Source organism: Coregonus clupeaformis, chromosome 13 (assembly GCF_020615455.1).
Source record: "Coregonus clupeaformis isolate EN_2021a chromosome 13, ASM2061545v1, whole genome shotgun sequence".
In the NCBI taxonomy this organism is placed as follows: Eukaryota; Metazoa; Chordata; class Actinopteri; order Salmoniformes; family Salmonidae; genus Coregonus; species Coregonus clupeaformis.
Window position 1 is genome coordinate 33592789 of NC_059204.1, and position 24832 is coordinate 33617620.

The following is a 24832-nucleotide window of genomic DNA, read 5'->3' on the forward strand; positions in this document are numbered from 1 at the left end:
GTCGCCCAAGCCATGTGCCCCCCCCCAAAAACTTCTTGGGGTTGCCTCTCGTCCTTCCGACGATGATGGCCCTGCTGATGCCGTTGCTCCTCTCGCCGTCGCCTCTCCACCGTCTCGTTCCATGGTCGGCGATCCATACCATCTAGGATCTCCTCCCAAGTCCAGGACCCTTTACCTTCCACCAGTTCCTTCCATGTCCAGACCCTTTGTTCCTGGACGCGCTGCTTGGTTCCTTTATGGTGGGTTATTCTGTCACGATCGTCGGAAGGAGCGGACCAATACGCAGCGCGTGGAGTGAACATGATGACTTTATTTATAAAGCAACCACGTAAAAACAACAAAAGACGATAGTGAAGTCCTAACGTAACAATACACTGAACTTGGAACAATAACCCACAAAACAAAGGTGAAAACTGACAGTTTAAATATGGCTCCCAATCAGAGATAACGAGCCGACAGCTGACACTCGTTACCTCCGATTGGGAGTCATTGACTACAACATACAATACCTAGAAAACCAACCCACAGACCTGCAAACATAGAAATACACCCGACAGAACTACCAACATAGAAAAACACCCCAAATCCCCAACAAAACAACATACACTCTAGCTCACATACAAAAGTCCTAGAGCCAGAGTGTCACAGTGAATCAAGTCAAATTGACTTTAATATATAGTCATTTCAATAGATAAAGTGTGTGGAACCAGTTGTAATGTAATTTATTTGGCAAATCTTAACAGATAATCAATCATCTATTTTTAGTTGAGTTACTCCAGTGAGCAGCAGCTTCCTTTTGTGGAGTAATAAGACCCTCACCCTCATACGAAAAAGCAGAATTTTGCTGCTGGTTGTGATTTGCATAACAGTGAATCAGAAGGTGGATAAAGAGCATTTCTATGGTCCATTCTATGGCAAGAACAGCTCAAATAAGCAAAGAGAAAAGACAGTCCATCATTACTTTAAGACATAAAGGTCAGTCAATACGTAACATTTCAAGAACTTTGAACGTTTCTTCAAGTGCAGTCGCGAAAACCATCAAGCGCTATGATGAAACTGGCTCTCATGAGGACCGCCACAGGAATGGAAGACCCAGAGTTACCTCTGCTGCAGAGGATAAGTTCATTAGAGTTACCAGCCTCAGAAATTGCAGCCAAAATAAATGCTTCACAGAGTTCAAGTAACAGACACATCTCAACATCAACTGTTCAGAGGAGACTGTGTGAATGAGGCCTTCATGGTCAAATTGCTCAACCAATTTGAGATGGTTTGGGATGAGTCGAACCGCAGAGTGAAGGAAAAGCAGCCAACAAGTGCTTAGCATATGTGGGATCTCCTTCAAGACTGTTGGAAAAGCATTCCAGGTGAAGCTTGTTGAGAGAATGCCAAGAGTGTGCAAAGCTGTCATCAAGGCAAAGGGTGGCTCTTTGAAGAATCTCAAATATATTTTGATTTGTTTAACACTTTTTCGGTTACTATATGATTCCATATGTGTTATTTCATAGTTTTGATGTCTTCACTATTATTCTACAATGTAGAAAATAGTAAAAATAAAGAAAACCCTTGAATGAGTAGGTGCTCTAAAACTTTTGACCGGTAGTGTATATATATATATATATATATATATTGATAAAATATTGAATTTGACCATAGAAACCCATTGAATAACACATTCATAAATGGCAAACCAGACAGTCAAAACATTAATCATTAGGAATAAGGTCTTGAAGTGTCTGTCCTATATCTAGAAGATATAAGAAAGCTCTGGAGATATCTTTGTTTTTTTGGACACATATTTAACCCCTTATTTTTGTTGGCACAAAATGACCTCCATACTTCCATTTGTTTGTATGGGTTACCTTCAGACGAGTCCTGTGACATGTGGGGGTTGTAGAGCAAACCTGAGAACACCATTGTGTTTGTGAGAGTCTAGGCCAAACCGTTCGGACACTACAGACGTTTTCGTGTAAAGACCGATTTTCGGGATGTCTCATGGTCTGACAAATGGCCGACATAGGCGGATGCAGTGGATTGAGACGCAGCCCATGCAAAAACGTGATATCTCTAGCTTAAACTGACAGATTTTGATGGGGATTTTTTTATTCTCTTACTTAGATTCACACACGGGTGCGTCAATAGACTCTACTCACATGGAACACATCATCATGTTTTACCTGCTGTATAACAAAGGAGATCATATGATGTGTGTTGTCTGGGTCTTGAGAAGGTGAGTCAGTGTGTGACTGAGTGAGGAGACTAGGACTGATGTCGTCTTCCTGCAATGTATTGGAGGCACAATTGGTGAAAAAGCATTGTGTTCTTCTCTGAAATTAGCACCACTCTAAAGCCATCTTTTTGGTTCTATTACCATCACAACACCGTTTTTGCCGTCACATAATGAAAGCCTATGATTCATGTAGGTCCATAAAACCTACTTTCCAGACACAGACACGCGCGTGCGCACACACTGTCTGTTCCTCTCTGAAAAGTAGACGCAGAGCAACAGTAGGTAAACATAAGCAGTTTCTATAACACTACGTTTCATGTGGAACAGTGTTGACACACACTAAAGCCAGGTCTTTTACTAATCAACTACTGAACAGCAGCACCAAACAGCACCACTGGGTAAAAACGTATGCAAAACATAAATTAACGTCATTGGTGCACTCCTCTTTTCTTGTAGATCTCTTTTTTATTGGTTATATTGACAGTTTCACAGAGACCACTGTGGGAGTCTTTCACAGAGACCACGGTGGGAGTCTTTCACAGAGACCACTGTGGGAGTCTTTCACAGAGACCACTGTGGCAATCTTTCACAGAGACCACAGTGGGAATCGTTCACAGAGACCCCTGTGGGAGTCTTTCACAGAGACCAATGTGGGAGTCTTTCACAGAGACCAATGTGGGAGTCTTTCATTAATTAGGAATGCACTGAAGATGACAGCATCACAGTAACCACCGGTTACCACGTTGGCAGCCAAATGTTCTCCCCTGAAAGTTGATAGATGGATGACAGAGATTTTGATAGATGGATGACAGAGAGCTGATAGATGGATGACAGAGAGCTGATAGATGGATGACAGAGCTGATAGATGGATGACAGAAAGCTGATAGATGGATGACAGAGAGCTGATAGATGGATGACAGAGAGCTGATAGATGGATGACAGAGAGCTGATAGATGGATGACAGAGAGCTGTAGATGGATGACAGAGCTGATAGATGGATGACAGAGAGCTGTAGATGGATGACAGAGAGCTGTAGATGGATGACAGAGAGCTGTAGATGGATGACAGAGAGCTGTAGATGGATGACAGAGAGCTGATAGATGGATGACAGAGAGCTGATAGATGGATGACAGAGAGCTGTAGATGGATGACAGAGCTGATAGATGGATGACAGAGAGCTGATAGATGGATGACAGAGAGCTGTAGATGGATGACAGAGAGCTGTAGATGGATGACAGAGAGCTGTAGATGGATGACAGAGAGCTGATAGATGGATGACAGAGAGCTGTAGATGGATGACAGAGCTGATAGATGGATGACAGAGAGCTGATAGATGGATGACAGAGAGCTGTAGATGGATGACAGAGAGCTGTAGATGGATGACAGAGAGCTGTAGATGGATGACAGAGAGCTGTAGATGGATGACAGAGAGCTGTAGATGGATGACAGAGAGCTGATAGATGGATGACAGAGAGCTGATAGATGGATGACAGAGAGCTGATAGATGGATGACAGAGAGCTGTAGATGGATGACAGAGAGCTGTAGATGGATGACAGAGAGCTGTAGATGGATGACAGAGAGCTGTAGATGGATGACAGAGAGCTGATAGATGATGACAGAGAGCTGATAGATGGATGACAGAGAGCTGTAGATGGATGACAGAGAGCTGTAGATGGATGACAGAGAGCTGATAGATGGATGACAGAGAGCTGATAGATGGATGACAGAGAGCTGATAGATGGATGACAGAGAGCTGTAGATGGATGACAGAAAGCTGATAGATGGATGACAGAGAGCTGTAGATGGATGACAGAGAGCTGATAGATGGATGACAGAGAGCTGATAGATGGATGACAGAGAGCTGATAGATGGATGACAGAGAGCTGTAGATGGATGACAGAGAGCTGTAGATGGATGACAGAGAGCTGATAGATGGATGACAGAGAGCTGTAGATGGATGACAGAGAGCTGATAGATGGATGACAGAGAGCTGTAGATGGATGACAGAGAGCTGTAGATGGATGACAGAGAGGGAGCAGTTGGAGAGGACAGATTGTGATGACAGGAGCGGAGACCTTGGTCCATGCTGGATTACACGTGTATGGATTTAGTGTCCGACTCATGAGGCAGGAGCATCAGTCACTGGGACCGTTCACGTTACTTTTTGTGGGGGAATATTTTGCCATTAATGAAGGACAAACAAAAACAAATCTGAACAGAGCCTTAGGGATGGAGCACAGCAGGAAGCATGGTCTGCAAAACAATAACCTCTGCAGATTCCCATGTGTGGATGACTCAGGTCTACACCGGTGCTGTTAGCAAGGTTAACTAACTTATTGTTAAATCAAATCAAATCAAATGTTATTTGTCACATACACGTGTTTAGCAGATGTTATAGGGGGTGTAGCGAAATGCTTGTGCTTCTAGCTCCGACAGTGGAGTAATATGTAACAAGTAATATCTAACAATTTCACAACATATACCCAATACACACAAAACTAGTAAGGAATGGGATTTAAGAAAATATACAAATATAGACAAGCAATGACAGAGCGGCTGCAGATGAGCAGTGTAAAGAGACATTATTCAAATAATGGAGAACTGGTAATTGTCGGTGTTACTGCATGGAGACAGATTAAACAAGATACTGCACTGAGAAGTGCATCAGAGAATTAAATTGCCTAAGACGACAGACAAACCATTGCGGTCCTCTGTAGCTCAGCTGGTAGAGCACAGCGCTTGTAACGCCAAGGTAGTGGGTTCGATACCCGGGACCACCCATACACAAAAAAATGTATGCACGCATGACTGTAAGTCGCTTTGGATAAAAGCGTCTGCTAAATGCCATATTATTATTATTATTTAGAGGCAAAAAACACAGACGAAACAGATGTTGGAAAGAGGTAGAAAAAGTCCCGCTGGATAATGGATCTGGCCTATCATATTCCTCAAACCTTGTCACTCCCCTTCATAAGACCGGGAAGAGGGAACATAAGTGAACATGAATGCCAAAAGCAAAGACCAGCAGAGAAAATTTTGTTTATTCCTTGGTTTACACAAAACCTCTTTGAATCTCAGGAACACATTCTCTACGGGAGTGGACCTTATCTGTAGTAGTGGTGAGGTTACACAGCTGGGGCCCAATCATGGTTAAGCCCCTAAAACAGATTGCATTCATGAAATATCTATGAGATACCTTGTAGCTGAGACTTGTCAGAATAACTACAAAAGCTGAGTTCAGGGGCCTGTCTCCCACACATACTCAGTCTAATGGCATCCATTACGAGCTTTATGGTGGGGCGTCGTCCAGATATAGGAGAAGGACCACCAAGATATGGAGAGAAACTCTGATAGCGGAATAATATAGTCACTAAATAGCTTCAATTCATCTATTATCATATTTCAATGGACTACCTGACATCTATATACAATACAGTGGGGAAAAAAAGTATTTAGTCAGCCACCAATTGTGCAAGTTCTCCCACTTAAAAAGATGAGAGAGGCCTGTAATTTTCATCATAGGTACAAGTCAACTATGACAGACAAATTGAGAAAAAAAATCCAGAAAATCACATTGTAGGATTTTTAATGAATTAATTTGCAAATTATGGTGGAAAATAAGTATTTGGTCACCTACTAAGAAGCAAGATTTCTGGCTCTCACAGACCTGTAACTTCTTCTTTAAGAGGCTCCTCTGTCCTCCACTCGTTACCTGTATTAATGGCACCTGTTTGAACTTGTTATCAGTATAAAAGACACCTGTCCACAACCTCAAACAGTCACACTCCAAACCCCACTATGGCCAAGACCAAAGAGCTGCCAAAGGACACCAGAAACAAAATTGTAGACCTGCACCAGGCTGGGAAGACTGCATTTGCAATAGGTAAGCAGCTTGGTTTGAAGAAATCAACTGTGGAAGCAATTATTAGGAAATGGAACACATACAAGACCACTGATAATCTTCCTCGATCTGGGGCTCCACGCAAGATCTCACCCCGTGGGGTCAAAATGATCACAAGAACGGTGAGCAAAAATCCCAGAACCACACGGTTTCTCAATACTTTGTTATATACCCTTTGTTGGCAATGACACAGGTCAAACGTTTTCTGTAAGTCTTCACAAGGTTTTCACACACTGTTGCTGGTATTTTGGCCCATTCCTCCATGCAGATCTCCTCTAGAGCAGTGATGTTTTGGGGCTGTCGCTGGGCAACACGGACTTTCAACTCCCTCCAAAGATTTTCTATGGGGTTGAGATCTGGAGACTGGCTAGGCCACTCCAGGACCTTGAAATGCTTCTTACGAAGCCACTCCTTCGTTGCCCGGGCGGTGTGTTTGGGATCATTGTCATGCTGAAAGACCCAGCCACGTTTCATCTTCAATGCCCTTGCTGATGGAAGGAGGTTTTCTCTCAAAATCTCACGATACATGGCCCCATTCATTCTTTCCTTTACACGGATCAGTCGTCCTGGTCCCTTTGCAGAAAAACAGCCCCAAAGCATGATGTTTCCACCCCCATGCTTCACAGTAGGTATGGCGTTCTTTGGATGCAACTCAGCATTCCAAACACGACAAGTTGAGTTTTTACCAAAAAGTTCTATTTTGGTTTCATCTGACCATATGACATTCTCCCAATCCTCTTCTGGATCATCCAAATGCACTCTAGCAAACTTCAGACGGGCCTGGACATGTACTGGCTTAAGCAGGGGGACACATCTGGCACTGCAGGATTTGAGTCCTTGGCGGCGTAGTGTGTTACTGATGGTAGGCTTTGTTACTTTGGTCCCAGCTCTCTGCAGGTCATTCACTAGGTCCCCCCGTGTGGTTCTGGGATTTTTGCTCACCGTTCTTGTGATCATTTTGACCCCACGGGGTGAGATCTTGCATGGAGCCCCAGATCGAAGGAGATTATCAGTGGTCTTGTATGTCTTCCATTTCCTAAGAATTGCTCCCACAGTTGATTTCTTCAAACCAAGCTGCTTACCTATTGCAGATTCAGTCTTCCCAGCCTGGTGCAGGTCTACAATTTTGTTTCTGGTGTCCTTTGACAGCTCTTTGGTCTTGGCCATAGTGGAGTTTGGAGGGTGACTGTTTGAGGTTGTGGACAGGTGTCTTTTATACTGATAACAAGTTCAAACAGGTGCCATTAATACAGGTAATGAGTGGAGGACAGAGGAGCCTCTTAAAGAAGAAGTTACAGGTCTGTGAGAGCCAAAAATCTTGCTTGTTTGTAGGTGACCAAATACTTATTTTTCACCATAATTTGCAAATAAATTCATAAAAAATCCTACAATGTGATTTTCTGGATTTTTTTTCCACAATTTGTCTGTCATAGTTGAAAATTACAGGCCTCTCTCATCTTTTTAAGTGGGAGAACTTGCACAATTGGTGGCTGACTAAATACTTTTTTTCCCCTCTGTACATGCCGTCTGAAGTTTGCCAATGAACATCTGAATGATTCAGAGGAGAACTGGGTGAAAGTGTTGTGGTCAGATGAGACCAAAATGGAGCTCTTTGGCATCAACTCAACTCGCCGTGTTTGGAGGAGGAGGAATGCTGCCTATGACCCCAAGAACACCATCCCCACCGTCAAACATGGAGGTGGAAACATTATGCTTTGGGGGTGTTTTTCTGCTAAGGGGACAGGACAACTTCACCGCATCAAAGGGACGATAGACGGGCCATGTACCGTCAAATCTTGGGTGAGAACCTCCTTCCCTCAGCCAGGGCATTGAAAATGGGTCATGGATGAGTATTCCAGCATGACAATGACCCAAAACACACGACCAAGGCAACAAAGGAGTGGCTCAAGAAGAAGCACATTAAGGTCCTGGAGTGGCCTAGACCTTAATCCCATAGAACATCTGTGGAGGGTGCTGAAGGTTCGAGTTGCCAAACGTCAGCCTCGAAACCTTAATGACTTGGAGAAGATCTGCAAAGATGAGCGGGACAAAATCCCTCCTGAGATGTGTGCAAACCTGGTGGCCAACTACCAGAAACGTCTGACCTCTGTGATTGCCAACAAGGGTTTTGCCACCAAGTACTAAGTCATGTTTTGCAGAGGGGTCAAATACTTATTTCCCTCATTAAAATGCAAATCAATTTATAACATTTTTGACATGCGTTTTTCTGGATTTTTTTGTTGTTATTCTGTCTCTCACTGTTCAAATAAACCTACCATTCAAATTATAGACTGATAATTTCTTTGTCAGTGGGCAAACGTACAAAATCAGCAGGGGATCAAATACTTTTTTCCCTCACTGTAAGCCTATAAATGGAAACATTATTAGCTCTCAGACAATGATTGCATCTCTTGCTTCATTGAAAACAAGCACAGAATCAGCATCAGCTAAATAAGAGTATCATTGGGATTCAACAGGAGATCCCACACCTCACATTAATTACTTACCTGCTGGAACACGGTCTCTAAAATGGAATGAAATTGGGCGTTCAGCGGCAGAGCATAATATCCACTTAGCACATGTGGTGTGAACCCGTTCTCCTGGGGAGAACTGTCTATTTACACACTTCGGTCTAAACCTGACCTGAGCCCAGTGTAACGTGATGCTGGAGACACCAGGTATTACCACCTTCTATCAACAACTCCCTCTCCAGGGAACGGCTCAGCTCTACGAGGTGGAGGAAATCACTCCCAGATTAAATCATTACACTGTAAAAGTATCCTCAAAGGACGGTAAAGAAGTGACCAGAATATGAAGAGAAAACCAGTGTATCTTTGGAATTTAGACACATTTTGAGGGACATCACTGGGACACCCATAATAGCTGTAATAGACTGTTTGATTATGAGTGTATTATTAATAGGCTCTTCTGTTCCAGTGTTGTTTCATGATGAATATGCCATTCAAGCCATAGTTATCGCTCACCCTTACCAATTGCCAAGCAGAGCAAAGCAGATATTAACTGTAAGGGTGTGTGAGTTCAGTTAGTGTTGTTTAACTGTCTCATTAGTCTTTGACAGTCTATAGTGGCTTGGTGTCAGACATTTTGCTTCGACACCCAGAACACTCCCAGGACTATTGTATAATCTGCTAACTAACATTTACTAACGTTTAGTGCCATACATAGTACAGTACATAGCTACTACAGCTATCTCACCTTTCTCAGCATAACCCGTAACCTGGATATAAGCAGCTGGACATATAATCCAAGATGACCCACAGCACAGGAGGAAAATGTTTTTGGTCCAGCTACAGGCTGGGCAGCTCGTCCACTACCATCCACTACAGCTGACCGACAGACATGTAAACAGATAAATAAATAAATGGGTCATTTAGCAGACGCTCTTATCCAGAGCGACTTACAGGAGCAATTAGGGTTAAGTGCCTTGCTCAAGGGCACATCGACAGATTTTTCACCTAGTCGGCTCGGGGATTAGAACCAGCAACCTTTCAGGTTACGGGCACAACGCTCTTAACCACTAAGCTACCTGCCTCCCAGATGGTGAACATCACTCTCCTCAAAGACCATGAGTCAGAGGATCTGCTAAAACTCTCAATGATTAGCTCAGAGCAGAGACATGCAAAACATTGGACTACAGACATATTTCATCGGTGTGATCTGTCTGTCACTGGTCTATGGCCCTGGCCCACATTCCTGCTGTGTGTCCAGCCCTACAGGGCTCTGTTTAAGCACTGGGCTTGGTGCTTTGATCTGGGGTATTAGAGTGAAACAATCTGGCAGCAGGTGGGGCACATTAGCTGGATAGGATCTGTTTACTACATAGCAGACCAGGGAACTCCTAGGAAATCTCATCTCATTGTCCTGGGGTTACCTGGGGTTACTGGCTGATGCCTCACTGAGGCTGATAAGAGGTTGACACACAAAAGTCAGTCAAAGTGTGTGTGTGTGTGTGTGTGTGTGTGTGTCAGTGTGTGCATGTGTGTGTGTGTGTGTGTGTGTGCACTCACACTTTTCTCAGTATTTTAAAGACCGTCTAGTTTGTTGATAGATACAAATAGATTCATACAACTGCAAAAAATGATATATTAGCATTGAAGAACAATAAACAATTTATTAAATACAAATACGATGTCACATTAGTTCGACCTAAATGTACACATACAAAACGACCACTGTAAAAAATAAAACATTTATACCGATATAGTAGATAATTTTGAACAATCCCGGAGTAACAGTGACTGGTGCTAGATTACTTAGACTGTGTGACTGACATGCAGCATGGTAAATACTGTCGTCGCCACAAATTGTCACCTCCAGATTGTGTTCTTGGTCAGCAGTACAGGTCTCTCCAGCTAACATATAAAACACTTCTGTTTATGAAAAGATATACAGTAAATCATAACACTGGCTGCAGACCCACACACTCATAAAGTGCAACAATGCAGAAAGAAGCCATGGCTCTACAACAGGGGTCTTCAACCGTTTTTTGCCCAGGGACCCCCTCCCAGGAAACCGGCGACCCAGGGACCCCCTCCTAGGAAAACCGGCGACCCAGGGACCCCCTCCAAGGGAAACCGGCGACCCAGGGACCCCCATCTTACGTTAGAAAAAATATATATATCACGTCTTGTCTTATCATCCGGTGAATTAAGAAGTAATTCACATTTTAAAATGAATAGATTTGGTAGATAGTTTTTCATTATTTTGACCTCCCCACATTGTAATCAGAAGAGGAAGTTTAAACTCTAACATAGCCTATTAACTAGAAAGGTAACTCCAAACACATTTTCGTTAAGAGCAGCTGTTTAAACAAAGGTTAGCCATGTGATGGCAAACATTTATGTCCAAGTCAAGAAAACTTACCAGCAGCCAGCAGCACTGCCACACTGGTTGTGTATTTATGAATTTATTCCTTGTGTTATTATTTTTCTATGTTTTTCTATCTGCATTGTTGGGAAGGGCCCGTAAGTAAGCGTTTCACTGTTATGCTTCGTAAACGACAGACGTAGACTATGACAAATACATTTTGATTTCATTGATTTGATTTGCAGGTGCGTGAGTGTAATTTACATTTACGTCATTTAGCAGACACTCTTATCCAGAGCGACTTACAAATTGGTGCATTCAACTTATGATAGCCAGTGGGACAACCACTTCTTTTTTTATGGAGGGGTGGGGGGGGGGGGGGGTAGAAAGATTACTTTTATACTATTCCAGGTATTCCTTAAAGAGGTAGGGTTTCAAGTGTCTCCGGAAGGTGGTCAATTAGTGTAATTTGCTCAATATTAGGAGTTAAGAAATAAAATTACCATCATTAGAAATGAGATATTCTCCTATTTTCTACAGTAGGTATGACATTCACATTTTGTTTATTCTGTTGTTGCTAGCGACATTCATTCAAATAAATGAATGCGTACCCCCAGCAGCACCTCTGTGGGCCCCTGGGGGGGGCATGGAACCCTGGTTGAATACCCCTGCTCTATAAGGTAATAGCAAATACAGAATGTTTGATATACATTACACTTGCAGAATTGATTCACATGACTAAAAAGGTATGCAATTGAAACCGTACATCGTTTTACCAACATGGCACAGCAACATTCCCCGGAGCATTAGATTGTGACCCATATCAGGCCAGCAGAGATTGAGAAATGTAAACTCAGTTCCTTTGATCAGTGCTCAGAGGCACCATTCCTCCCCACAGTGGAGGTCAAGATCTCTGAAAAAGAGAAGAGCTGCCCTTCAGTCCAGTGAGTGTTACTGTCCAACATGGACACAGCTGTTTCCATGGCATCTTTCTAGTCTCCTTGTCAGAACAGATGTGCGAACCCCTGCAGACGAACTCCACCAGTCAGTCCTTCTCATTCCTGCCTTAGTGGTTCCCAGTGCACAACAGCTGTGGGCATATTAAATGTTGTGTTGTCCATGGAATCCAGGCGCAATGTCCTGTCCCGTAATGTAGGACATTGGCCTTAGCAACAGACTGTCTTTATAAAGGGCTGAGGAGCAGCAGAGGTGAGAAGAAGCAGCAGACTGGAAAATATCGTAAAAACAGTGTTGAGCGATACTTCTGCCTGCTGAGCTGTCAGTTAACAGCCTTACCAGAGGGGGGCACTGTGTTCACCCTTTACAAAGAACCAGGTCTTAGAATGTAACAGACACAAATGGGTTTAATCTCAGACATAACATGTCAGACATGTAAGGAAACACTTAACAAAATCAAATATTAACAGATTGCTAATATTTATAGCAAGTCAAATATTCTGCCTTTGTTAACTCTCTGAGAATGTAATTTCATTTCGCAAATGACAAGTTTTTCAGTGGAATGAAATAATTTGATATGTAAATATCTAAGACCACGTCTCGTACTTTTGTAGCTACGTGTCTAAAGTTGACACAATATATTCATGGTAACATTTTGCAATGCAAGGATAAAACATTATTCACATTTACAGTACATACATCAAAAGTGTCCTTGCGTCCATAACAAACAGGGCGGGTTAGTGAGTTAGCGCATACAGTACCTCATATTTACCTATGAATTCAAAGCTCCAAAACACCATTGTCTGAGCATACTCTTACTTAAGTTTGTACTTACATACTTAATGCAGGTAAAACCAAGTATATGTTATTCTCCAAATCACGTAAAAATGTATCTGATGATTTATACATATATATGTACATTCGATGGTTCACGCATTGACCGTGTCCCCGCTTATAAATATCTGGGCATCTGGATTGACGAAAGCTATCTTTCAAAAAGCATGTTTATGAATTAGTTAAGAAATTAAGAATTGAAATGGGCTTCTTTTATAGGAATAAGTCGTGCCTTTCATTAAATAGCAGAAAACAACTAATTTAGTCTACATTCATACCGGTTATAGACTATGGCGATATTGTCAATATAAATGCAGCTGCCACTGTATTGAAGCCATTGGACGCACTATGCTTTATTACGGGCAATAGGTTCAGTACACATCACTGCATTCTGTATCAGAAAGTAGACTGGCCCTCTCTGAAGTCTCGTAGATCGATGCATTACACTCTTTTTGTTTATAAAGCCCTCCTGCATAAACTTCTGCCGTACACTTACTTCATTGTTAACTTATAGACGTACGAGATACCAGACCCGGTCTCATGGATGGCTATCTCTGGGGATCCCTTCGATCTCTAAAATTGGATGAATTGGTGCCTCTAGGGCAATTCAAAAGGCTGGTTGAGGACCTTTGTACTGAAGAATGTTTTTTTTCTTCTATGATTGTGTTTTGCTTTTCGTGCATTGATGTGAATATTGATGTGTATATTGATGTGTGTACAGGGCTCATCTGTACGAGAGACCTTGGTCTCAGCATGACTCCCTGTCAAAATAAAGGTTAAATAAATATTCATACAGTTAGCGCAAGCGGACAGACACATACATCAGTACATTTACATTTTAGTCATTTAGCAGACGCTCTTATCCAGAGCGACTTACAGGAGCAATTAGGGTTAAGTGCCTTGCTCAAGGGCACATCGACAGATTTTTCACCTAGTCGGCTCGGGGATTAGAACCAGCGACCTTTCGGTTACTGGCACTACGCTCTCAACCACTAAGCTACCAGTAGCTATCTAAGCAGTTGTAAAGTAACATGGTTTAGTATAGGCCTATACGTTCTAAATATTTACAGTCGGAGCATGACGAGACCATTTCAGAGTTACTTGTTTCACTTGGCTGGCTGACGTGAGGGTGCGATACAGTCTGTGTTGTAATAGAAGCCCACTGTGTGCTAGACCGTTAGCCTAGTTCATTACAGGCTTAATCACATCTGTGTGATATCAAGGTTTCTTTTCAAGGTTTCTTTTCAGTAACACATGGACAAAAAAAATCTGCAAAACTGTATAAAGTCGAGGACACCTACAGCAATCATCATCACTGAGAGCACCTACATAGAACATCTGCAAGTAAAAGTTCCAATCTTACAGTTTATCTTTCTCAGACAATAATATGTGCAGATTCTGCAAAAGCTATAGGGGAGAGTGGGGGTAAGTTGAGACATTTTTTTTTACATTCAGCATCACTACCTCAAGGGAAATATAATATTATGTGTGTATGGTTTCCAAGAAAACGAGGGGTGGCTCAACTAACCCTTTGGCACAACTCTCCCTAACTGTAGTGGTTTATTTCCTTATATTTTTGCTAGTTAGTACATTGCATATATCTATACTACACTTTGTTTGTCTCCCAAATCAGACAGCTTGTCCAGGAATCTCTGTAAACACTGTAAACAACAGCAACAAATAAAGAAATAAACAGCCCCAAAATAAAACTTGAAACACTAGAGCAACAACAGCAGAAAGCAGCACAACAACAACAACAACAACAACAACAACAACAACAACCGTTCCCACGGTCGCCATTAACAACTAACAACACAGAGAAGCAGCAGGGTAGAGTGTTAAAGCAATTACGAAATAAAACTTTACAGACTAAATATACTGGCTGGATATTGGTATGAGAATGACATACAGTGGTGGTCACACTACCCAGCATTAAGGTATTGCTGCTCTGACCTACACAGTGCTTGCAGGGGTTATCGAGGCTTGTCTGTCTGTGTGTCCTCACACACCGTCTGAGGAGCGGCAGGACAGGCGTCTGTAACGAACACTTATTAAATGGTATTATTGAGGGGAAGGTGAAGGTTTGAGATATTGAAGGGTGGTTGGAGGGAGTGGGACGGAGCAGTGTGAGCGTTGCTCAACTGTTTAAATATTTGTTGGTGTGGTGCAGCTGGTAATGGCGCCTGCCTGTGATGATGTGCACCTGCCGTCCCTCGTCAGAGAGTCGGATTTGTGGGCCGTGGCAGAGGGAGCGTTCAGAATCCCACAGACAGACAGAAGCACCTGGGCTGGCTCTGGGAGAGACCCATATCAATATGGAATGTGTTACAGACAGAGGGCTGGCTGCAGGCACAAGTAGGGGGTCACATATATTACTGTAGAACCCTGATTTGATCTTTTGTTCTGCGTGTTAATTCTCTGGACCTCTCCTACCCTGGCGTGTCCATGTCTTTCAGACCACTGCCAGCTAAGAACAGTCAGTTCAACTGACAGACAACATTATACATGTTCATAAAAACAGACTATAATGATTTGTTCTTGAAGCTCTTTGAGATGGAGATGAATCAAAACAATGCTGATGAGGTAGAAAAAAGTAACTATTTTTTTGTGCAACCAAACTGGAGACATGAACTCAGTACCTGAACCCTGGTGTTGAAATGCACACAGGCACAAGCACTAGAGTACATGACACGTGCACATACTCATGTCCACAAACAATATACCGCCTAAGTCTTTTGCAGACATTGTTCAATATTAAGATGAAAACTTGAACAAACATTTAATAACCTACACATTACTAGAATAATATTCTTATAGTAACACATTTAAAATAGGGGAAAAGATTCACGTCATTTCCTATCCCATGCCTGCTCACTAGGTCTGACTAAACGAGAAAGATCAGTCTCCTGGTAACACCCTGCGCTTCAGACAATGGAGGCAAGAGGAGGTTTATTGCAATTCCTGTTTGCGTTGGTGACACTAAACCCAGAGCCAGCACCCAGCTCCATGGTCCCAGCGTCATGTATAGAGCAGCCTGGCCTATCCTTCTGGCTAACCTGCAAGCTGTGTCCTCTGTATATGTATTCATTCGTGGGGAAAGCAGTCCCTCTGAGGCACAGAATCTCCTGGAATGCGTACCTGAACTCAGGGCTCCTGCAGTATATGAGGGGGTTGAATGCTGAGTTGGCGTATCCTATCCAGTTCAATATCCTGAATGGCATTTTAATGTTGTCCACCTTCCAGATGGTCACAGCCACGTTGAGCACAAAGAAGGGCAGCCAGCAGAGAGTAAAGGTGCCCATGATGATACCCAACGTCTTCAGGGCTTTGTGTTCCTTCAGACAGAACTTTGGCCTCTTCCCGTTTCCCCCTCCTCCTCCTCCTCCTCCACCACCGTCCTGCCCCTTGTTGTTGTTGATCATCTGGGCGTGGAAGCGTCCCTCGCTGCCGCGGATCTTCTGCAGCTGCTTCCTGGCCTCCTGGAAGACGCGTCCGTAGACGAAGGCCATGACCGCCAGGGGGATATAGAAGGAGACGACGGAGGAGGCCACGGCGTAGGCCGCGTTGGTGTTGAAGTCACAGCAGTGGGCGTTCTCCAGGCAGCTGAGTGCCTCGGGCTCGTCAGACACCCACCACTTCATGTGGATGGGCAGGAAGGAGATGAGGGCGGCCACGCCCCACACCGTCACAACCACCACGCACGCCTTGCGCTTGGTCAGCAGGGACGGGTAGCGCAGCGGCGACGTGATTGCCAGATAGCGGTCCAGCGCGATCACACACAGCGTCTCGATGCTGGCCGTCACACACAAGACGTCCGCCGCCGTCCAGAACTCACACAGGAAGCTGCCAAAGTGCCAGGTGTTGAGGAGGATGTAGCAGGCCCCGAAGGGCACCACCAGCAGGCCCATGACCAGGTCAGCACAGGCCAGAGAGGTGATGAACATGTTGGTGACCGTCTGCAGTCGCTGGAAGCGCACGATGGCGGTGATGACCAGCACGTTGCCAAAGACGATGCCCATCACTAGCAGGGCCATGACGATGCCCAACAGCACTGCCTCAGCCTCGCTGTACTCCGAGTAAGACCACTGGTGAGACGACGTGTTCATGTCCACCAATAGGTCCGATAAGTTGAACACGGCAGGCGTGCTCACATTCTCCATGATCTATGGGCTGGTTGAATCAACACACCACAGGAAATAAGATAAGAAGAAATGTGTTGTCAAAGGCACCCATAAAACAAAGAATAAACCATATAGGTTTATAAGCTTGTGCATATGTAAAGTATATAAAGCCAAGATAGGAAGCATGAGTAAGGATTTATCAATTCTGAATCATTTCATCCAAGATTTCTTAGATGTAATTGAATTTAAAAAATAATTAAGAAAATTCTATATTCATACTTAATATTTAATCTTGAAGTAATTTACCAACCTCCAAATGTTCTGCTGGTCTCCCATCAATCTAAAAGTATTCATTTTTTGGATCAAAATATGTTGTAGCTCCAATTAGGTGTTTATACTTCATTAGAAATATCCTCCCTTCTAATGCCGTGTGACACACATTAACAGTCCCACTTACTCTGCGTTCTAACTAACACACCACTCTCTCACTGTTGAATGTAGTTCCCCATCTAGTCAGTGCTCTTATAGCAGGCAAGAATGACATCACACTCTGGCAGCAGCCAATCAGCAGGCAGGCAGACCACAGGAGAAGTGAATAGCAGTGCCTTTTAAACACAGTCATGTTTTTCCACTGAATCAAGTCAAATGAACATTATGCAACTTTGTTTGTATCCGTAACATTTGTAAAGGAATATATTTCAAAAATGTAATCAGAAAAATCAAACAAACTACTGATGTGATTTGATAGTGATAAAAAAAAAAGTGCTGTGTCGTCATTAAATGAACCATGCTAGATTATATTTGTTCCAGCCTAAAAATGTACCTTCACTCTTTCACTCCAAATTCAAATTCTGCTTCCTGGCCTTTGTTTTAAAATGCTTAGAAAGGGAAAGGGTTGTTCACATAGCAACATAATAGAACAGCAGCTAGCTAGCTAGCGCTGCTGGAGACAAACAACAAAACAGAGCAACGTATATGCACAACCTACAGTTACATACTGTTCTATAGGGTTGTCATGCGGAGCATAATTATGTTATGTGATGTCAATAGACCTCTTTCACACTTCCTGAATCTCAACCATATTCCAACTGGAAACAGAGACATAAGGTATGGTCAATTGACATGGGTATAGTAGACTCTCTGTGGTCCTCTGTGGCTCAGATGGTAGAGCACTTGCAACGCCAAGGTTGTGGGTTTGATTTCCGCTGGGGCCACCCATACGAAAACGTACGCACGCACTACTGTCAGTCGCTTTGGATAAAAGCGTATGCTAAATGGCATATATTATACTATTTTTAAATATTAACATGACTAGCTCCACCACATAGATATGGTTATTATGTAGAAACATACTTAAATAACACTTTGGATAAAAGCGTCTGCTAAATGGCATATATTATACTATTTTTAAATATTAACATGACCGCATGGCAAGCTCCACCACATAGATCTGGTTATTATGTAGAAACATACTGAAACAAATTAATCCAGTAGCATGTGTGCGTTTTACATGCCCTACCAACAGAGTGCAAAAAAATGGTTGTTTGATTTGCATTGTGCCTCAGGACATACAGTACAGTGCTGTGACTAGGGAGAGAGAAGAGGCTTTTTATACCTAATTCAGTATTTAGCAGAGGTGTGGACTCGAGTCATGTGACTTGGACTCGAGTCAGACTCGAGTCATGAATTTGATGACTTCAGACTCGACTCGACAAAATGTACAAAGACTTGCAACTCGACTTGGACTTTAACATCAATGACTCGTGACTTGACTTGGACTTGCGCCTTATGACTCGAGAAGACTTGCTACGAGGACTTGTAATGACTTGCAAAGGCTTGCTAAGAGGACTTGAAATGACTCGAAACTAAAATGTAGGACTTTGGACTCGACTTGAGACTTGATGGCTTTGACTTTTGACTCGACTTGGGACTTGCCTCATCTTTGACTCGACTTGACTCGGGACTCGAGGGCAAAGACTTGAGACTTACTTGTGACTTGCATAACAATGACTTTGTCCCACCTCTGGTATTTAGTGACGTTAGTGTTTACAGGCACTCTCCCATCCTGGAACTACATTCTCTTTCATTATATCCTGTTCACACGCAAATAGCACCACTAACGAAGAAAATCATGCAATTGAACATAGGCACTTCATACACACTACCAGTCAAAAGTTTGGACACACCTACTCATTCAACGTTTTTCTTTATTTTTACATTGTAGAATAAATAGTGAAGACATCAAAACTATGAAATAACACATATGGAATCATTTAGAAACCAAAATAGTGTTTAACAAATCAAAATATATTTTATATTTGAGATTATTCAAAATAGCCACCCTTTGCCTTGACAGCTTTGCACACTCTTGGCATTCTCTCAACCAGCTTCATGAGGTAGTCACCTGGAATGCATTTCAATTAACAGGTGTGCCTTCTTAAAAGTTAATTTGTGGAATTTTTTTCCTTCTTAATGTGTTTGAGCCAATCAGTTGTGTTGTGACAAGGTAGGGGGGTAGACAGAAGGTAGACTCAGAGTTACCTCTGCTGCAGAGGATAAGTTCATTAGAGTTACCAGCTTCAGAAATTGCAGCTCAAATAAATGTTTCACAGAGTTCAAGACACATACACATCTCAACATCAACTGTTCAGAGGGGACTGTGTGAATCAGGCCTTCATGGTCAAATTGCTGCAAAGAATCCACTACTAAAGGACACCAATAAGAATAAGAGACCTGCTTGGGCCAAGAAACACGAGCAATGGACATTAGACTGGTGGAAATTTGTCCTTTGGTCTGGAGTCCAAACTGGAGATTTTTGATCCAACCGCTGTGTCGAGCGGCAGAGTGAAGGAAAAGCAGACAACAAGTACTCAGTATATGTGGGAACTCTTTCAAGACTGTTGGAAAAGCATTCCAGGTGAAGCTGGTTGAGAGAATGCCAAGAGTGTGCAAAGCTGTCATCAAGACAAAGGGTGAATCAAAAAAATACTACATGATTCCATATGTGTTATTTCATAGTTTTGATGTCTTCACTATTATTCTACAATGTAGAATAATTCTTATGCAAAATGCATAGATTGTGTCAACCACTTTGTTGACACAACACAATAAACACAGTGCATTCATTTATTTATGTAGTACTACAATAACCTGATTGATGAACTTGAATGCCTTTACTGTAAATGTCGCCCCAGATACAGTTTGTGAAGTTACAGAACAGTTCACTGTAAATGCCGCCCCAGATAGTTTCACGTGACGTGACAGCACAGTTTTTCCAGTATCTGCACATCTGTATCCCAGTTTATCTGTATAACTGCATCTTGCCTATGAGATAACTTTCACTGTGACCAAGAGCTAAGTTGCATGAGCTCTGTGATCTAACCCAGGAGACACATCTACAACATCCAGCGTAACAATGAGGCTCACGCTTCATCCCCCTTCTCAAAACAACTCCACCAGTGCTGCACGTTAGCAGCAGCTCCTGGAAAGGTTCATTAGGCGGCAAAGAGGAAATGAAAGGGTTTACTCTGGTCCTTTCCACAGGAAGGAGACACCCAGCAGGTCATGTGCACTCTGATAGACTGTCAGCTGGTTCGAAATGGAACCCTATTCCCTACATAGTGCACTACTTCTGATCAGAACCCTGGGGGCCCTGGTCAAAGTAGGGCACTATATAGTGAATAGGGTGCCAATTTGGACACAACCTCCATGTCAGGTCAGTGTGATGAGACGTGGAGGGACTGTTCGTGTCCAGGGGAAGTGATGCAGCTTAGCCCTGGTTCCTGCTGAGGGAGAGAGGGAAAGCCTGGCTGTTTTCACTGAAGTCTACAAGTGAAGGGAAAAGGTGAGAGGAGGAGAACGCGTAGATGCGAGAAGGAATTATACAAAGAGCAAATGATCATGCTGTTTGTATGTGGCTGCTATAAAAGTGAACTGTTTTTGCGTGTGATCAGGGGTGTATTCATTCTGCCGATTCTGTTGAAAAACGTTTCTGAAACGGAAGCAAATAGAATGAAACGGGGATAAACATACCTGAATTTGTCAAATAGAAAAACATTTTTGCAACTGTTGGACTAATGATTACATCCTAGATCAGCTAGATGCAGGCAAGAATCTGCAAGGCGGTATTAATTGTGTCACTGTCTGTCACCTTGATTACGCAAATCTCTCTCGACCTACATTGTAAACTTTAATTCATAGGCTAGATTGAAGCAACCTCAATGGGTATAGGGACAATTTGAGTATCATGTAGTAGCCTAACCCTATCGATGTTACATTGAGCTGAGTGAATGGACTATGAATGACAGACATCCAATATGCAGGGTGGCAGGTAGCTTAGTGGGTAAGAGCGTTGTGCCAGTAACCGAAAGGTCGCTGGTTCTAATCCCCGGGCCGACTAGGTGAAAAATCTGTCGATGTGCCCTTAAGCAAGGCACTTAACCCTAAAATGCTCCTGTAAGTCGCTCTGGATAAGAGTGTCTGCTGAATGACTAAAATGTAAATGTAATGCTGTAATAGAAATAAGGTCATGCTCATAAAAAAAAAATATATATATATATATAATCCTCCCTCATCTTAAAACAGCACCGACCACCACCATTTTATTAGGAAATGCTTGTGTGTTGAGATCCTAGGAACTAGGAGGTTCCTTATTACCCATGCTCAACCTTGAGTTTTTCCACTGGCTACATGTTTAAAGGTGCAGTCTGGGATTCAGGGGTGTATTCATTATGTCTTGCAATGGAAACCATTTACCGTTTAAGAACCAAGTGGAAGCAAACAGAGCAAACAGAACGAAACAGGTAGGGACCTAACTAAATTTGTCCAATAGAAACTGTCATTTTCGTTGCTAAAGGTTTTCCGTTCTGTGTAAATTATTTCTGTTGCAAAACATTTGGCAACAAACGATTTGCAACAGAATCTGCATTATGAATACACCCCTGTTGAATGGTAATTTCAAATCTTGAAATTTACCCATTGATTCGTAAAGAATATCATTTGCAAATGCCTCATGAGCTTAGCACAACTGTCTTATACCTATAACCTATTAAAAATAAACAAATGTTTTAAGTGAGAAGTAGACATTGGTCTGAAGCCGAAAAAGGAAATTCACATGATCACCACAATGCCTATTCCACCCATGCTCTACCAAGGTTTTCCAGCACACAGCTTTGACCTACCACAGTAGGCAGATTGTGTAGGCAGGTTCCTTAGGATTCAAACCGTCTTAAACAGCTTAATTCATACTGGTAGAGCATGGGTGGACTAGATATTGTGGCGCTCATGTGAATTTCCTTTCTTTTTCAGCTTCAGACCAATGGCTACTTCACACTTAAAACGTTATTTTATGTTTTTAATTTCTATGGTTTTTACACCGGAAAGTGATCATGCAACATTATTATACAACATTATAATACAGCAATAAAACTTAAGTAAAAGTACACAATAATGACAAATGGCAACAGAAATAATGTAGTTGTTAGTATTAATTTAATATTAACAGCTGATTTTCCAGAGGGAAGTGAAAAACCAGAAACCCATTTAAGCGAATATGGATTAAACTGGAAAAAATTTCCCTGATTTCTCTTAAGACAATTCAGCAAGATCCTGGAAAATACACAAATAATCAACATGTACCCATTAACTATTTACATGAAAATGTACCTTCAAGTTTACTGAAGAAAGACCTAGCACTACACGATCTTTAAATAAAAGTGAGTTATCATTAATATAACATTTACAACCAAATGTACATTAAATCAGATAGTCAACTTTGTAAATACAATTCAGGGATGGCCACAATTGCTCTTGACAAGCTACAGGTTAATGCAGGGTTTTTTGTTCAAGCCCAGTTCTACCACACCTGATTCCACTATTCATGGTATCGATGAACAGCTGAGGTCTTGATGAACAGCTGAGTAGTAGAATCAGGTGTGGTAGCACTGGGTTTGAATAAAAAACAAAACATGCATAACCCTGTGGATTGTCAAGAGCAATTTTGGATAGGTGCTCCAAATCCTTTAGCCAGATATGTTCTTAGTCATTCTGTACACAGCTGTCCAACTCCAGTCAAAGAGAATACATTCCCACATTTATAAATGGCAGTAGAAATATGAAAACAGATGGGACTACTCACAGATTTGGAACAGAACATACATTTTAAGTATTGACAGTGTGCTAAGTGCCATGTGTATTGCGTTCATTTGTCAGCTCCACCTGAAGCCAGCTTGCATTTGTCCATGACAGGCGCATGCCCACAATTCGCCACAAAAGCACTGTGTCCCTGGGAAATACCGTAGGGATGGCATGCAACAACCTCTTCCTTGAGAGTCTGAGAACGGCATGCAACAACCTCTTCCTTGAGAGTCTGAGAACTGGTCTCTCCTCCGTTCTAGTGAAACGCACGCAGTAGTACACACCAGCTGCCACTCCACAAACCCAAAGGCTCTTTTAAGAGACACCTAATAAATGAAAATGTGTGTATGTCGGGAAGGGGCTGTCAAAACTATAAACTAAATAATGTTCAAAATATAACCATTACACTATGAACCCTGTTCTTAAAACATTGATTTTGACAGACCATTTAAATGGAGAGTCTGAAAGCGTTAGTTCCAAAATGATTTTGTTAATTCACTCTGAACTGATTGAGCGTTTATTTATCTTGCTTGGTTAATATACAATAGTCTAAAACAGTTGATTTGTTGAAAACAGACTCATTTAACTACTTTAACCAAGTAGTTAGCAAGCAGAGAGGGGGTTTGATTAATCTACCCCGGGGTACACCGGGCTATTGCCCGTCACGCCATTTGACGAAAGCGGGGAGGGAAGGCAGATAAAGCATTTTTATCAAAAGCAATTACTTTTGCATGTGAAAACACAAATTCTAGTCATTACTACACGTGTTTAATTACCTCACTTGTTTTGAGCAGACTTCGCCTTCAAACAGAGCGGCGCACCTGGCTCAAGCCCGGGAGACAACCTGGTTCCAAGTCAAATGCAATCAACTTTTAGCCGATGCAAAACACGCCTTGCAGTGCAGAACTGAGCTGAGGCTCTGTTTAGGTGTTCAACCATTGACTCTATGCGATTCATAACTATCTTACTGTTTCTTAGCAAAGCAATTAGTTTTCTCGGCTATGGTTTGTGTTGTGATCTTGTTTGTTCTTAGTCGAGGAAATGTAGCGTATATAACTGCAGTGTTTGTCCTGTCTGAAATCTGGCTACCTTGTCTTACCGTAGCTTGGTCTATGGAGCATGTAGTGTAAGGTAGCTAGCTAACAGTGTGACAGTTTCCCAAAGTTTGGCATTGATCCTGCTTTGAACCTATTTAGCAGCTAGCTATGTTTTGTGGAAGAATGTACAGTATGATATATTGTGGCGCATGGACTGACCATACGTGTTAGCTAATATTACAGTCTTACATTGGTTAACGTAACCTAGCTGAGGCTAACTGGCTATCATAGCAGCCAAGGACGTTCACTAGTTTGTTTGTAATCTGATTAAACACAAGAGTCTAGGTCAGCAGTTTACACATGACTTCAGCCTTATATGAAAAACCTTACTTGGCAAAATATAGCTAGCTTTCCTTGCTTGTTGGTTAGCTACCTAGCCAACCTTAGCTCTCGTCTGACTGGTATAAGGTTATATTAGCTAGATAGCAAGCATGCTAGCTAATCAAAACAAAAGCACATTCATTTGCTAGCTACCTTTCTTTGCCTGTTTGTTAGCCAGCTGGCTTTCAGCAAACTGGTGTTAGCTAGCTACAGAGGCAAGCTGCTGGACTTTGGACAAGCAACCTAATGTTAGCTAGCTACCTAGCTAATCAAAATATGTGTTTTGCATTTATTAACTTCAACTTGAATACCACCATATAGCTAGCTATCTACAATAGCCTAGGTTTGTTCGCATACACTTCTTATGACTGGCAGGCTGGTGCAAGCAGCTGTATCGTTGCCGAGCAACTG

The 24832-nt window shown here is 42.4% G+C and overlaps 1 protein-coding gene across 1 annotated transcript; it reads right to left on the reverse strand.

Annotated features, from left to right (window-relative positions):
- Nucleotides 1–13681: 13681 nt before the first annotated feature.
- LOC121580152 (beta-2 adrenergic receptor-like) lies at nucleotides 13682–17332 on the reverse strand. The gene is made up of 2 exons (XM_041895211.2): nucleotides 17179–17332; nucleotides 13682–16917 (listed from the first exon to the last, which is right to left on the reverse strand). The coding sequence occupies exon 2, from the start codon at nucleotides 16905–16907 to the stop codon at nucleotides 15672–15674; it is 1236 nt and encodes a 411-aa protein (XP_041751145.1). The 5' UTR covers nucleotides 16908–16917; nucleotides 17179–17332; the 3' UTR covers nucleotides 13682–15671.
- Between the last annotated feature and the right edge of the window lie 7500 nt (nucleotides 17333–24832).